The sequence below is a fragment of the Phaethon lepturus genome, unplaced genomic scaffold, assembly GCF_000687285.1.
Source record: "Phaethon lepturus isolate BGI_N335 unplaced genomic scaffold, ASM68728v1 scaffold25832, whole genome shotgun sequence".
Taxonomy (NCBI): Eukaryota; Metazoa; Chordata; class Aves; order Phaethontiformes; family Phaethontidae; genus Phaethon; species Phaethon lepturus.
In genome coordinates, this window is record NW_010521577.1 from 1 (window position 1) to 13,902 (window position 13,902).

The following is a 13,902-nucleotide window of genomic DNA, read 5'->3' on the forward strand; positions in this document are numbered from 1 at the left end:
TGGCGGGTGTACGCTCTGAGAGGAGTAACCCAGAGCCCGCTCCAAAGGAAATGGGAAGCGCTGCCGTGTTCACCTCTGCGTGTCTGATGCTTCTTTAAGCTTCGCCTCTTGAAGAAGCACGCTGTTACGTCCTGTATTGTCAGTCCTTTTTCCTGAAAAGACGCCCTTGTGGCTAAGGGGAGCGTATCTAGACGAGCGTTGATCTTTGTGCTACCTGTTTCAGGGAGGGTTCTGCTGAGGGAGGTGCAGGCGCTCACTCTCCACAGAGGTCAGTACACGACATCCCGGCGCACAGCTGCAGTCCCTCAGTTACAGTGCACGGGAGGCACTGCTGGATGTTCCCGTGTCCCTGAGGTTGTTCAGTGTTACAACAAAGGTTGGGATGGCTATGATGTACAGGTAACTGTTTAAAACTTGTTAAACGTTTAAGGAAATCGTTTTCCCCCAGACTTGGTAACCTCTGAAAGAGAGCAGAATAATGAGTTAGGGTGTCAGTTCAGTTTGCTTTTTGTTAGAGGACCTTTGACAACTAAAACTTAACCCAAATACTGTTTGGCTTTGGATTTTCCAGAACTACTATGGACATATCTCTGAAATATCCCTGAAAGCTCTCATTAAAAATACTGCATAGCAAACCTTCATTGTTTTTAACTAAAATGTTGCTTGAGTTTATAAAACCAAACTCTTGTGAACCCTTGAGGATGTTCTTGATTTGATATTGTTGTGTGGATTTCCAATTTTTAGATTAGAAAGGGCTATAAATATTTGCATCACTTCAGCTCTACATTTTAAAAACTAAGTTTCAGACTTACATGACTTTCTCTTGCATGTTAGTACATCAGTACTAGCCATAGATGATCATGTATTTCTGTTTTGTTAGCTATTACCTAGGCTTCTGCCAATAACTTAACCAGGAATCAAGGCTGAAGATAATTGTTAAAACTGATACAGTATTGTAAAAGTACAGTCAAATTTTAATTGGCAGTTGGTACTGCTGTCTTGAATTATTAATTTAGAAACTACTCTTTTTTTTCTCCCCAAAAATGTGTGTCACTTGCAGTTAGAGGTGATGCCTAAGTGCAGATATGTCAAGGAAATGTGAGACTGAGGAATCAGCATGTGTTCAGCTGCAGAATTGCGATGTGATTAAGTGTTGCATATGAATGCCTAATGAAGTCTGTCCCAATTTCTGTGTGGGCACAAAGGGAATCAGGTGCACTGGATTTCAGGTTTCAATATCATATTTTTGTAGCTGCCATCCAGTTTATGCGGGACAGGCATTTATTAAGTAACTGTTGCACAAGGTACAGGTTATTTTTAGAAGTATTCTTATACCTGAAAAAAAGGATACTTGAAAGACCTATTCAGTGAAGAACAACAAAATCTTCCAGAGTGGTAGAACACATCTTTCTGTGTTCTGAAAGATGAAATGTTTTTTTAACTTTTAGGTTTTTAAAAAACATTCTTAGTTAATTTCAAATTCCTAGTCCTTTTCAAAATAAAGTGCTCAGAAATTTCTTACCCTGTGGCCTTTTAGGTGATTTGTTAGCAATTACAGCTTTATTTCAGCCATATTTGGGGAAGCAGACAGGTGTTTTCATCTCTGGAGCAGGAAGTTTTACTTTGTATTGTGTTTATTTTCTCAGTGGCAGTGCAAAGCAGACTTGGAAAATACCTACCGTTTTGGACAAATCGAAGTGAGCTGTGAAGGCTACGATTATCCAGAGGATCCTTACATCTTAAGAGGCTCCTGTAGTTTGCTGTTCAGACTAGAGCTGACTGAAGAAGGTGAAAGGAAAGTGAAGAACACTGGAAGCTTTGGCTCTGGCTATTATCAGTCAAGGAAGGATTCTTCTGATTCTGGTGCTGGAGCAATTGTTATAATCGTTCTTCTGATTCTTATTTTTGGAGTATACAAGCTCTTCCTCGGTAACCAGCAGCCTCAGCAGAGTTTTGGTGACAGTGATGGATTCACTAGGCCTTCCTGGCAGAGTCAGCAGGCACCTCCTCCTCCAGGTTTTAAGTCCAGCTTCACAGGTAGGACTCTAAGCCATTTATAGTACTCAAAAGAGCAAGCAGGATTGTGCTGTTTTATCTGCAGTAAGTGCAAGTGGGATAGACTTAAAACACACTGGCAGTTGACTCTGCTGAATTGGCCGCAGAGCCTGCAGCCAGCTTTGCATCCTGTTCTTTGTTCAAAAGTGAAAATAAGAATTTGGTTTGCCACAGGCTTTCAGGGCAGGCTGTGCAGCAAGCTGCCCTTTGAACCTTTGAAAATCCATCTCCCTGTGCTCTGCAAATGTTCTTTTCATACTCTTTGAAATGTGAGGATTGTGTCAGGGAAGAATAATTTTCATAAGTACTCCAGAAGAGAGTAGTCTCACACAAGCAGAAACAAACTCATGCCAAAGAAGCACTTTGAAACTTTACGGAAGGGTCTTTCAGCCATTGGGCTGCTGACCCCTGATTTCATTCACGAAACAGTTGGAGTTGAGTGTCGTGTACCAGTCCTCTGTTTAACAGGTGCTTCAGTGTTGTCCCAGTGGTGGAAAGGTTGGGTTCCCAGTGCAAAAAGTGAAGTCTGTGAAGTATTGTTAGAGGTGCAGCACCCGAATCTCTTGTAGTGCATTTCATCTGAAGTTGGGAATTGTGTAAGCACTGACAAGGCTGCTGCTAGGAAAAGACACCATTTTTCTTTTCCTGGAAAACTGATGACTTTAGTCACTTACGTGGACTGCCTTAAGGCAGTCATAGTGTCTGAGGGAAACAGATGTTATTCATTTGGTGTCTGACCAACTCATTAAACCCGGTGAACATGTGAAATGCTCACAGCACTGTAACTCAAATTATGTTCTGACAAATTGCATGATCTTTATTTTTTTGTGAGAGATAGAAGGGGTTCTATCAAGTAAGTAAATAGCAAGGCTTAAGTTAGCTTAGTCAAAAGCTTATATTTTAGTAATTCTTATTAACGCTTTCTTTCAGGTTTGTGCAAGCCACTTAGCCAACAGAGGGTGCCAGTATAACTCTTTTGGATATGCTTGTGCAGGGCCTATGTAGCAGAAACTTTCAGATGCACATGCAGCAGAAAATTAAAGGGGTTCTGCTTCTGTATTACAAGTGGCTTTGCAAATGGGTTTCCATGTAGTTATTTCAGACTTCAGACTGTCTGTGCTGCATGTGTGACCTTGTGTGTGCGTGCCCTTTGCCACTGGCCTTATGGTAGTTACTAAGAGCCCTGGTCATAAAACAGGGCTCCATCATACTAGGCACAGGCAAAACAGAGTGAAGGGTTACTTTTTACCTTGTCCTGTTCCTTGTCAGTTAATTGCACCTATGCATTTTTCATTGCAGGAGTCTGAAGTCTAGTGAGGGTAGAGCCTTGAAACTACATTTTCTTGATTAATACTGAAAATTGAGACACTTAAAATGTGCATTGGGAGCCATATAAGGCTTAACTTACAGTGTTTCTAATAAGAAGTGTCAATGATTCTCCCTTAGATTTCAAACAGTAAGGGGGAAAACCCCTTGAGTAAGGGGCCAGCTTACATTTAGTGTTATGCTACTTCCTGCATTTAGTATCTGCCTTAAATTTTGGCAGCAGAGCAAAAGCGCATCTCTGAGAGCGTTATGTCCATGTGTTCCAGGAATTTATTAGTCTTTGAAAATCTGGTCAGTAATGAAAAGCAATGTTGTTCACTTTTTGCTGTTAATATTTAATTTGCCTCATCTTAAATCCCCTTAACATGCAGAATGCACCCTGTGAAACTTGTTTAGCTAGCCCATCTTAATTGAATTCTACTTTTTTCTCTTAGTGATTTGACATGATCCTAAATGTTTACACTAGATACTTCAACAAAAAATGACTCTGTTTTCTGAGTCAGTGTTCAGCCATGCTGCTTTTGAACAAATGAGTTGGTTCATCTCCCTGATTAACATTGTTTTTACAGTAAATTAAGTGCTACTTTTTTTGTTCCAAATCAGCATAGTTTAATGGGTATATCATCCCAGTGAGAGTTTATCTTTCTCCCAGTGCATGCAAAATTAAATTCAACATCAAATCCAATGTAGACTTAAACTGATTATTTAAATTGTGTTTTTTATCTTCCATGACTTCAAACAATTCGTACCAGTTTGAAGACAAGCCAGTTCCAGTATAACTTTTACATACAAAATCTCTGGCCCACTTGTTTAGGTGGGTGTATTTCAGGGAGGTGGTAATATTCTCTTCAGTTCTTGCTGTTTACACTTCCTTATGTGCTAAATCTGTGGTTGAGCTTATTCTTGCATCCTTGTTTTTCTCTAGACCAGCAAATTATTCTACGTTGGTTTTCATCTTTTATTTTTATTTCTAAATGGAAGACATTTGGTTCTGAGTCAGAACCTCATGTTATGCAGGTCATGTGAAAAGTCTGTGACTATTCTCCTGCCACAACCCACTTGATACGCTTGTAGCTTCATCAAGGTATTTGTCAAGCTTGGTGACTCATGCATAATAAAAACTTTGCAGCATGATTGCAGTTAGCATGTCTTTTGATAACAAATACCCAACTAGAATTACCAGAAACAACACAAAGTAATGCTACCCGTTAGACTGAGCCACTGTTACTCAAAATGTGCCACTGTTCTGAGTGAACAGTGTGTTCTAGTGGTTAGTTCACTGCTTGGTCTTACGTACTTGATTTCTGTTCCTGCGTCTGCTTCTGGCCTGCTGTCTGACCTTGAGCAGATTACTTTTTCTTCATTTCCTTTTCTATTTTTAATTTAACTTGTCTGTTTATAAAGCTGCAGGCAGGGACTCTTTGCAATGTTTTGCAAACATCTGGGCTATGGGATTTGAGTGGAAGCTAATTTTTAATGTAAAACACTTTACATTAGTTAGTGTTTGTTTCTATGTTTTTTCCTACTTTCCAAACTGAGGCCTTCACATTAAGCTGGATGAAGAATCTACTGAAACTGGGAGTAGTTTATTGTCTAATTTTCCATTATCTTTAACAGGGGAGAGTCTTGTTGCAACAGCTGGCCTGAGGATTAGGTGCCACTAACTGATATGTTTTCCATTTTCGCTTTGTTTAAGAAGCCAATGGCTTTGGGACTCATTCCAGCCATGAAACCAATTCAGGACCAGGATTTTGGACTGGATTAGGAGCAGGAGGCTTGCTAGGCTACTTGGCTGGCAGCCACAGGTAAAATATGCATGCTATCAGATTTTAAGCTTTCAGGGTGTATGCCATATACTATGTTTACATTGCTTCTAAGCTTTCAGGCCTGTATCATTTAAAGTATGAAATCCTACCTCTAGAACAATTTTGAGGAGCAATCTATAGCTCTACTAGCAGAGACATTTTAAACATGTTTCTGTGGAAGGAGAATTGTGAGAACTGAGCTACTTCATTCTGCTTTAGCTGATTACTCTGACCTGGCATGATAGCCTGCAGATTTAAAATGAACATTTAAACAATCCCTCTGCAGACTGCCTTAAAACACAGATAATAATATTAAGCATAAAACCATCTGTAGATAGGTCTTTTATCAGTGTCCTCTCCCCTAACGTCAGTCTGGATAGCAGCTGCTCTTCTGTGATACTCATTGCGGTCAAATTAAACAGTCTCTAATGGCCCATGTATAGAAATCCAAGAGGAGTGGTTTTCCAGAGGACTTGTAGGTCGTATGTAAGTTGTATTTTGGGAAAAACATAGTACAAACAGCATTCAAAAGCAGTTTCAGTGCTGGAGTAAACATTTGCTGGTCATATTTGCTAAACACTTTTAAACATTTAAAATGTGCCATTTTTTAGATAAACAGTTTAAAGGGAGCAATTGTTGCTGTTTTAGGCTTCACTAGAGGAAATACGTGGCTCCTGCAGAGAATCTTTAGAGCTCAAGCAGTTTCCTCTATTTATCAAATAACTGCGTGTGTATCAAGCCTAATCCTGTAGGAATGCAGTAATATTACAGATTAAATGTAACCATGTATGTGCTTTTATATTTGAAAGTTTCAGAGTAAGAGATCCTGTGGACAGGAGTCTCTTAAAGCCTCTTCCACCATTGTAAAGTTTTTTGGTAATGACAGAAGCCTTATCAAGATTGACTGTTTATTAAGGAAGTAGAAACTTGGAACAGAAGAGAATTTCTGAAGTGTTCAATGTGTAGTCATGATCTCATAGAGTCAAGTAAGGTGAAACTGGGATGGTCGTGCCATCAACAGTAGAAATTCACTTTGAGTAGGGCTTTAGAGGTTGAAAGGTCATATCTTGTTTTATTATATTAACCCCACTAAGAATTCTTAAAAGGTATAATGTGTTAATCGTTTTCTTGACTTTATATTTCTTAAGTCTTAAAGACATGACCCTTGTGTTTAAGCATTTTATTTATGTACTATCTACATACAGATTTGTTCCTTGATTTCCACACCTCACACACACCCCTGACTTCAGTAGCCACCTCTTATTTCTCAAGATTAGAGGTCTAACTGAATATTTAAGTCCAAATACATGAACAAGCTACCTAACTTGGGTGACTTCTCTTTTAAAAGTCCTCAGTCCACTTTTTTTTTTCCCCAGTCATTTGAAATTATGCGTGGTGCCAGAAAGTGCGAGGGAGCTATTTGTAAATGTCAACAGCAGGAAGTTCCATATCGATAGAAGCCAGTAATTTAAATCAGCAAGTCAAAGGTCGTGATGTGTTAGTCATATTGACACAACCTTTTCCGGATAGTTAACGGAACAGAGGAATGTTTTCTTTTGTCTTACATAGCTGGGACATAGGTGTTGACAAAATGCACTTAAGCTCCAGGTATCAAATCTACTTTCTTGTCTGACAATCTAAAGTCAGAATTTTAGAGGGAAAAATTTCCTCATTTGCAATTGTTAGAATTGTTTGTCCTGAAGAATAAGGTTTAACTTCCTGTCGAAAATCTACAGAAGTTACTGTGGCAACACTGAATATCCTTGCTATCAAGATAAGTTAATAGGGAGATTTCCAGCTTTGAAACACCTGCCTGCTTACAGTTTTCCCTCAGATGCGGTCCTTTGTTTGGATTGGTAATTTCTTAATTTTTCATAAGGGCACTAATGAAGACTTCCTTCTACTCTGTTCCTCATCAGACCACAGCCACGTTCCCCACACTATAATATGTGGACAGATCCCACAGCTGCACCTCCAATGAATGGGCCGTCAAGCAATTCCACACAAGGTAGCAGTTCAGGAACAAGAACTGCTTCTGGTAAGGCAAAAGACCTTTTAATCTCTTGAAGCTTGAGAGGCTTTGACCTATCAAAAATACACGAATGTTAATTGAGGTTCAGCAAGCATTCTTTGTTTTATTTTACCACTTGGTACAGGTGGGCATGTTTCCTATGGAAGTAGGGCAGTGCTGTGGGGCATGAAACTCCCCACAGGCCCACACTGGGCATGGTACTACCAGCACTGGGCTTGTCTTCATCTGCAAGGTGCACTAGTTTAAGGCTTTCTGCTTCAGTGTGTAGTACATGTGCCCTTCTTTAGCAAACATGTACAAACATGATTTCTTTGTAGAAAGCAGGTTGTCTAATCTGCGAGAACAGAATATTTTTCAGGCCAGTCAGCTCACACTTGCTTGCTGTTCTACTTTATGTGAATGTTTAATTCATCTCACTTACACGTTTAGCCTTTTTAGAACTAGGGAAAGCCCAGTGGAAAGGCTGTGATGGAGCTGATGCTTTTTTTTTTTTTCTCCCTTTGCAGGATTTGGGGGCACAAAACGAAGATAAAATCCTTGACTTTATTACATCTGAATGATTGAACTAAATCTTCCTGTGTGCTAGCACTTTTTTTTTATTAGTATTAGGCTTCAGAAGTGGATGTGAGAAGAGGTGTGAAGGACTAGGACAAAGTTTCCCTGAGGAAATGTGGACTCTCACTCTTGTTTAGGGTATTACAGGTGCTGGAACATCTACTATTTCACAACAGCGGCTTCTCATAAGATACTAAATAAACTCATCCAAGTCAAGAAGAATTATGTTCAAGAAGAATGATGTTACAGTGCTAATATATCTGTCAATACTTGAGGGATTATGGCAATGGTAGCCTTACCAGATTTTCAAAGCAAGTAGCTTACTCATGTTCTGGGCTTAATTTCATTTAATCCAGAATTTATGATTTTTTCTTGGTGGTCCAGCATCTGAAAGGCCTAGTGTGTAGTCCACCTGTTATCTAAGGGTTGTTGCTCTTTGAATCTTTGTCTTTGTAAAATTCATGTGAACATTACTGTAAGTGCAATCAGCTATTCAGATGGGTGTTGGGATTTTTCCTTAGTGGGAAAGAGCAAAACTGTATCGAGAGAGAGAGAAAGAGACTAACATTAATGTCATGTTTGTATCTGTTCTATGTGACTATTGGAGCCAAAACTTGTGGAGTAGAGGATACTCCATGATTTAGGGTTTATCCAAGTGGCTGTGCAAACCTGGGGTATTTTGTGTATAAATTTTATGAAAAAAAAATAAAACAATCTGAAATGAGACAAGGTGGTTCTTCTCTAATTTGGACCTTTTTGTGGAAGACTGAGGTCCTTTAAATTCAGACAGCCACAGACACTTTGCTCACACTGAGGCTCCAGATCTCTTTTACGGTGGATGTTAGCAATGCTATGAATGTTTCTGATGTGAACTGGCTTATATCTCTGCCAGTCTGTCCTGCTAGATGACCCATCCAGGTCACAGTAAACCAAAGGTGCCCATTGGAAAAGGTAAGGGAGCATTCTTAATCCAAAACTGGTGGTATCTCTAGAACATAGCAGGCCTTGAGACTAAGCAAAGAAAGGAAATTGAATGCCTCATGGGATATAAACTTTCCCAAATGTACTTCTTAAAAAAAAAAAAAAAAGATGTCAAAGAGTGAGGAGTGGAGAGGCCCTGCTTTGTTCTGTAATGGTATTTTGGGGCTCTCAGGAGTTTCGTGTAGTCCTTGTGTGATTCACTGTGCCCTGGGAGTGGCATTGTTGAAAAAACAGATAAATTTCTTGTGACTGGGGGAGGAGGGGAAAGGGGAAGAGTGAAAAATGTGCTGCTTGACCATCAGGTCTTCTCCAGAGGCCACCCTAATACAGCTTAGAAGTGTGTGTGTGCGCACGCACAGCTTTTCTATGCTGGCAGCAGTCTGAGAAGCATAGCTTTCATCCTTGTGAAGGTACTGTGTCTGGGAATTGATGTAAGCTATTGCAGCAAAAGCAAGGCACTGTTTTGCTGGTACAAGCTGCATCTCCACAAGGAGATTTAGCGGGTATGGTTATTCAAGGAAAGTGACTCCAGTGTTACTCATCAAAAAGCAACTACTTCCATTCATGACTACAGAAATAATTGGCTCAAATTATAATGCCAGAGTCAATGTCTGGCTTAAGCAACAAAAAAAAAAATCTCTAAGATAGTCAACAGAAGCTACAAAAAAATTGCAGAGCTTGCACTGAAAATGTGAAAATCTTGATAAATAATATGAGGCTAAAGTAGCAGTTTGCTGCTCAGAGCTGCTTGAGGACTGGGGGTAAATACCCTCATTAACAGCCTGTTCTATCAACCTAGGAAGCAGGGAAATGCCAAGGACCTTACTATTGGCCTATTAGGAAGTTTTATCTTTTATGAGGAAAAGTATATGATAAATCTTTATCTTTTTAGGCAAATATAGCAAAAAAAAAATTGTGTGAAGTTTTTTTTACTTACTTTTAAGTGTATTCAGGTTGAAACTTGTCACAGTCAATACTCTCTTTGCCAACAAACTGCATAACAATGAAACTGGATTTTTGCTAACTGAAGCTGAAGTTTGCTCTCGAATTATGATGTGTTATGGAATGTTTTAGACAATGTTTTCATTTGTACTTACGGTTTCTGCATGAAATGTGATTTGATGCATAAACCTGATGAATTACCATAGTTTCTGAATCTGTAGGATATTTCTGCCCTTCCCTTTGATAAAGTAATGGAATAAGGAGTATTTTTGTCTTTAAAGCACCATTTTGAGGCCTGCAGGCGTGGCACTGTCTGTCTTTCAGCGTTGGCTGTCTCATCATCAACCTCATGGGTGGTGTAATAACATCCTTTACCCCCAGATGCAGAGCTAGTAAGCTGTATATTTTGTTTCAACAAAGTAAAACAATACTGGGAATAGTGTTATTTTCTTGACTGCCTTATCAATAACAAGATACTGAAGAATGTAAAGAAATTAAGGCTTTCTTGTAAATCAAGGCTTCACATATTCTGTAGAAAAGCTCCATTATGTTGGTGAGTTCCTGGTTTTACAAGGGGATGAGATGAACCTTTCAAAGGAAGTTACAATCACTGCTGCTGTGTTCCTGGTTGTGGATGTAGCAGAACTCTACCCTGGGATAGCTGCTGATGGATCTGCTTCTTATACTGAGACTGTGTCATTGCTGAACGGAGACATGGCCTATGGATAGAGGCAGTTCAACTTCTTGACAGTGTAATTAGGGTGAAACAGAGTCTTGCAAATTCTGATATCACAGTTTCCTTGATCAAAGATCAAGGATGTTGGTGAGGCTCCTGAATGAAAAGAATTTGTGGAAGGCATCTTAGAGCTCATACTTGTGAGAGACATTGAGCTTCCTTCCTGAACGTCCGATCTGGAAGGTCTTAGTCTGTCTTCTGCTCCTGGACAGGGTTTTGGCAGCATCTTCACAGCAACTTCATAGTTGCAATGCATATGTAAATGCTTAAACAGTTAAATGCTGTTGTAGGATAATTGCAATTCCACTTGGCACCTGGGACATGGCTTACATCCTCACACAAAGCTAAAGCTCATTACAGGAAAGAAACTCCTGGTTTTACAGCTGACTTCCCCTGAAGCATGTGATGAAAGAAAAAAAAAGATGCACAGAGAGCAGCTTGCTTTATGCCACTCTGTCTTGTGACTCAACTCCCAGGTCAGACCTTGGCTGGTTCTGCAGACTGTCATGCTATGCAGCTTGCTCCTTCCTCTGGGTGCAAGGTGTGTGTTAGACTTATTAGCAAGGCGAAGATGGCATGTTGGTCTTTTTACAAAAAAAAAAAAAAAATTTCCATGATCATCACTTCATATCACTACGTTTCGAAAGGGAAACTAAGTGAGGTGGCACAATTTCCAGCACCAGGAGTTGTTGCACAGAGAAATTGCTGGAATAAAGTAGCAAGCAATGCCTGCCTGAACAGCCATCTAAAAGCTGAAAATGCAGTATCTGTGTGCCCACTGTTGTCTACTTAGCACCAATGACAAGTGTTTTATTTTTTTACCTCCTTAGTAAAGCAAATTGGTATTAGTTCTGAGTATTTTCAGAGTAGCTATCAACTAGTAATTCTGGTGCAGAAAGAGCCCAGCTGCCTTCAAATTAAAGTATATGAGCAAAACCACAAAAACAAATAAAAAAATTTTTTTTAAAACCCTACGTCTCCTGGAGATGCAGTCTGTACCAACAGACAATGCTGTTGTTTCATGTGTAGTGAAACATGTTGTCAGGTCCTTTGTTCTCCTTCCATACCTATGGGGGAAGTTCAGGGTTAAGTGCTGCTCTGTATCACTCGCCGTCTTTTGCTGAAATCTTCCTCTGCAGCTGATTCTCTTGCTTTCCCAATGCTGTGTCTGATTACAGTAGTTTTCACTTTCTGACATCTCTGTTTCTATTGCAGCTGTGTTTTGCCAGGGCTAATGAAAATAATCAGCAGGCCCCCTTTGTGGCCTGTATTTCTTATCTTCCTCTGTCTTCTAGTTCCCTCTGTTGCTGCTGAGTGTCGATGTTTCTTTGGTAAAGAAGTGACAAGGACTCGCAAAAAGTACACTGAGCTGGGAATGGCTGGAATAGCTTGAGATGAAGTCAAGGGAGCAAACTGTCGGGCTGTGAATTGACCTTTCTGGGCAGTATGTCTGTGAGAAGCACTTTTTTCAGCCTTCTGTCAGAGAAGGATTTTTGTCAAAGATACAGTATGGACAGCTGGTGGCTGGAGCAGATGAAGGACTGGTGAATTGGCAGGACGGAGAAGACAGACCTGAAAACATCCTCTCCGTCCTACCTTAGGAATGACAAAGCCTTGTATAAGCAGGAAGCTGTCCTAGGATGTGCCAGCTCAGCCCCCCCAGGCGTGCCATTGCAAACCCTCTGGGTAGATGGATGTTTCAAGGTATCAGATGCTTCTGAAAATGCCACAGTGCTAGTGCCAAGCACAAGAAAGGGGGCTTGGCCCCGCATCCATGTTTCTTGCCCGCTGCAGTGTGTCTTGGAATGAACCGAGAAGGACAGAAATGCAAAGAGCAGCAAGCACGCGTGGTGAAGGGTAGCAAGTTTACAGCTGCACTAGCCAAAGCTGGGCTTGCAGGTGGAGCCTTCGCCCTGGTATGTCCTGTCTGCTCGCTCTTCTCGCACAGTAGCAGGAAATACTAGGCAGCTCTAATAGCAGTGGTATCAGCATTATTTTACTGGGCTTGAAAGTTTCATCCTGCATCCCTAAAGAAGGCCTAAGGAGAAGTTTGGTGGAGACACATCACCGTCTGCTTAAAGATCAGGTTCTCTGAGTTACCACACAAGGAATTTTTGCTCTTTTATGGGATTTGCCTTGACTTCCCTGACACTGAGACTCTTGTGCAGTCTTTGCTCTATAACAGTATTCAGATGTCATTGTTCAGGATCCTCTGAGACTTGGCCCTGAGATCATGGCCCCTGCTAGCCATCTTCTGCGGGCCTCCTGTGCCCTTGTAATCAGCATGTGGGGATGTATTTATTGAGGCAGCGCTGGAACTACCAGCAATCCAAAATACACCTCTTGCAGCTGCTGAGTAATGGGAGTTATTAATCTCCCAGTCAACTCCCATAGGCATTTTCGTGTCATTTATCAGTTGTAAATGCATCACATCTGCTTTAATGGACAGAAAACAATTATGGTTGAGGGAAAAACAAAAAAAAAGAAAGAGCATAATGAATTTAGATAAAACGCTGGGGGTGGACCGTCTTCGCAGAGCTGACCTTCACGCTGGGAGTACTTTATTGACATTCTTCTTCCAGGAGGAGTACTTTATGGCTGTGGATTTGAATAATACCACCAGTGCTTTATGCACCACTCCAGCAAGAGTGAGAGACTTAGAAGTATAACAGGTTTGGTGTTCAATAGACCTGTTTGGGGCTCTTTGTAGTTTTGATACACGGCTTGCAAAGAATTGGTAGCATTAACAAGTGAAGTTCATACGGTTGCAAGCATAGGCAGAAACAAACTGACCTGTGCTGTCTCTGAAATTGAGGTCAAAATGAAGCTCAAAGTAGGCTGAAGCAGCTCAGAAAGTTGTTCCTGTCTTTGCTTTTGAGTTGAGATCCTGTTCCGCACAAATTGTCGTCTGCTGCTGACACCTACTGTCAGCAGTGAAGGGCTCTTTGCCGTATGTAGGCAAACCCCGTGTCCTCATTCTGACTGTTGGAAAACCAGACAGGCCCCTTGGGTCACAGTGCAGCCTGATTTTCTCCTGCCAAGCTTGCTTGGTTAATTCTACATGCTCTCCTTCATAGCAAGTGGAAGGATTTATTTCCTTTTTAACAAGGAGCTGGGGATTAGGCTGTAAGTAAGTGAGTGCATATAGAACTGAAACAGTGCAAACGTAAGTGATGAGAGGAAGACCACACTTGATTCAAGTAATCTGGTTCTGCCCAAGGTACTAATACATTCCCTTTAGCTCAGCTGATGCAGCTGCTAAAGAGAAATTAGGGTTTGGACGGATGCTGACTTACATTGCAAAGCTTCTTTGGGCATAACTGAGAAATGGAACTTTCTGCAATAGCTGAGAGGCACACAACACAAACCATCCCCAACAGCGTTCAACCTGAGAAGAGCAGGGGAGAGCATGGAGTCCCAGAGAGGAGCTGGGGAGTGTTTCTAGCCTGAATGTGCTACTGAGGCATCTG

The 13,902-nt window shown here is 40.8% G+C and overlaps 1 protein-coding gene across 1 annotated transcript; it reads left to right on the forward strand.

Annotated features, from left to right (window-relative positions):
- Window positions 1-223: 223 nt before the first annotated feature.
- Window positions 224-7,750, forward strand: SARAF (store-operated calcium entry-associated regulatory factor; the record flags this gene model as incomplete). The annotated part of the gene is made up of 5 exons (XM_010281580.1): window positions 224-399; window positions 1,647-2,037; window positions 5,078-5,186; window positions 7,106-7,224; window positions 7,725-7,750. Coding segments are annotated over 5 exons (821 nt in total), but the record flags the coding sequence as incomplete, so codon positions are not given.
- Between the last annotated feature and the right edge of the window lie 6,152 nt (window positions 7,751-13,902).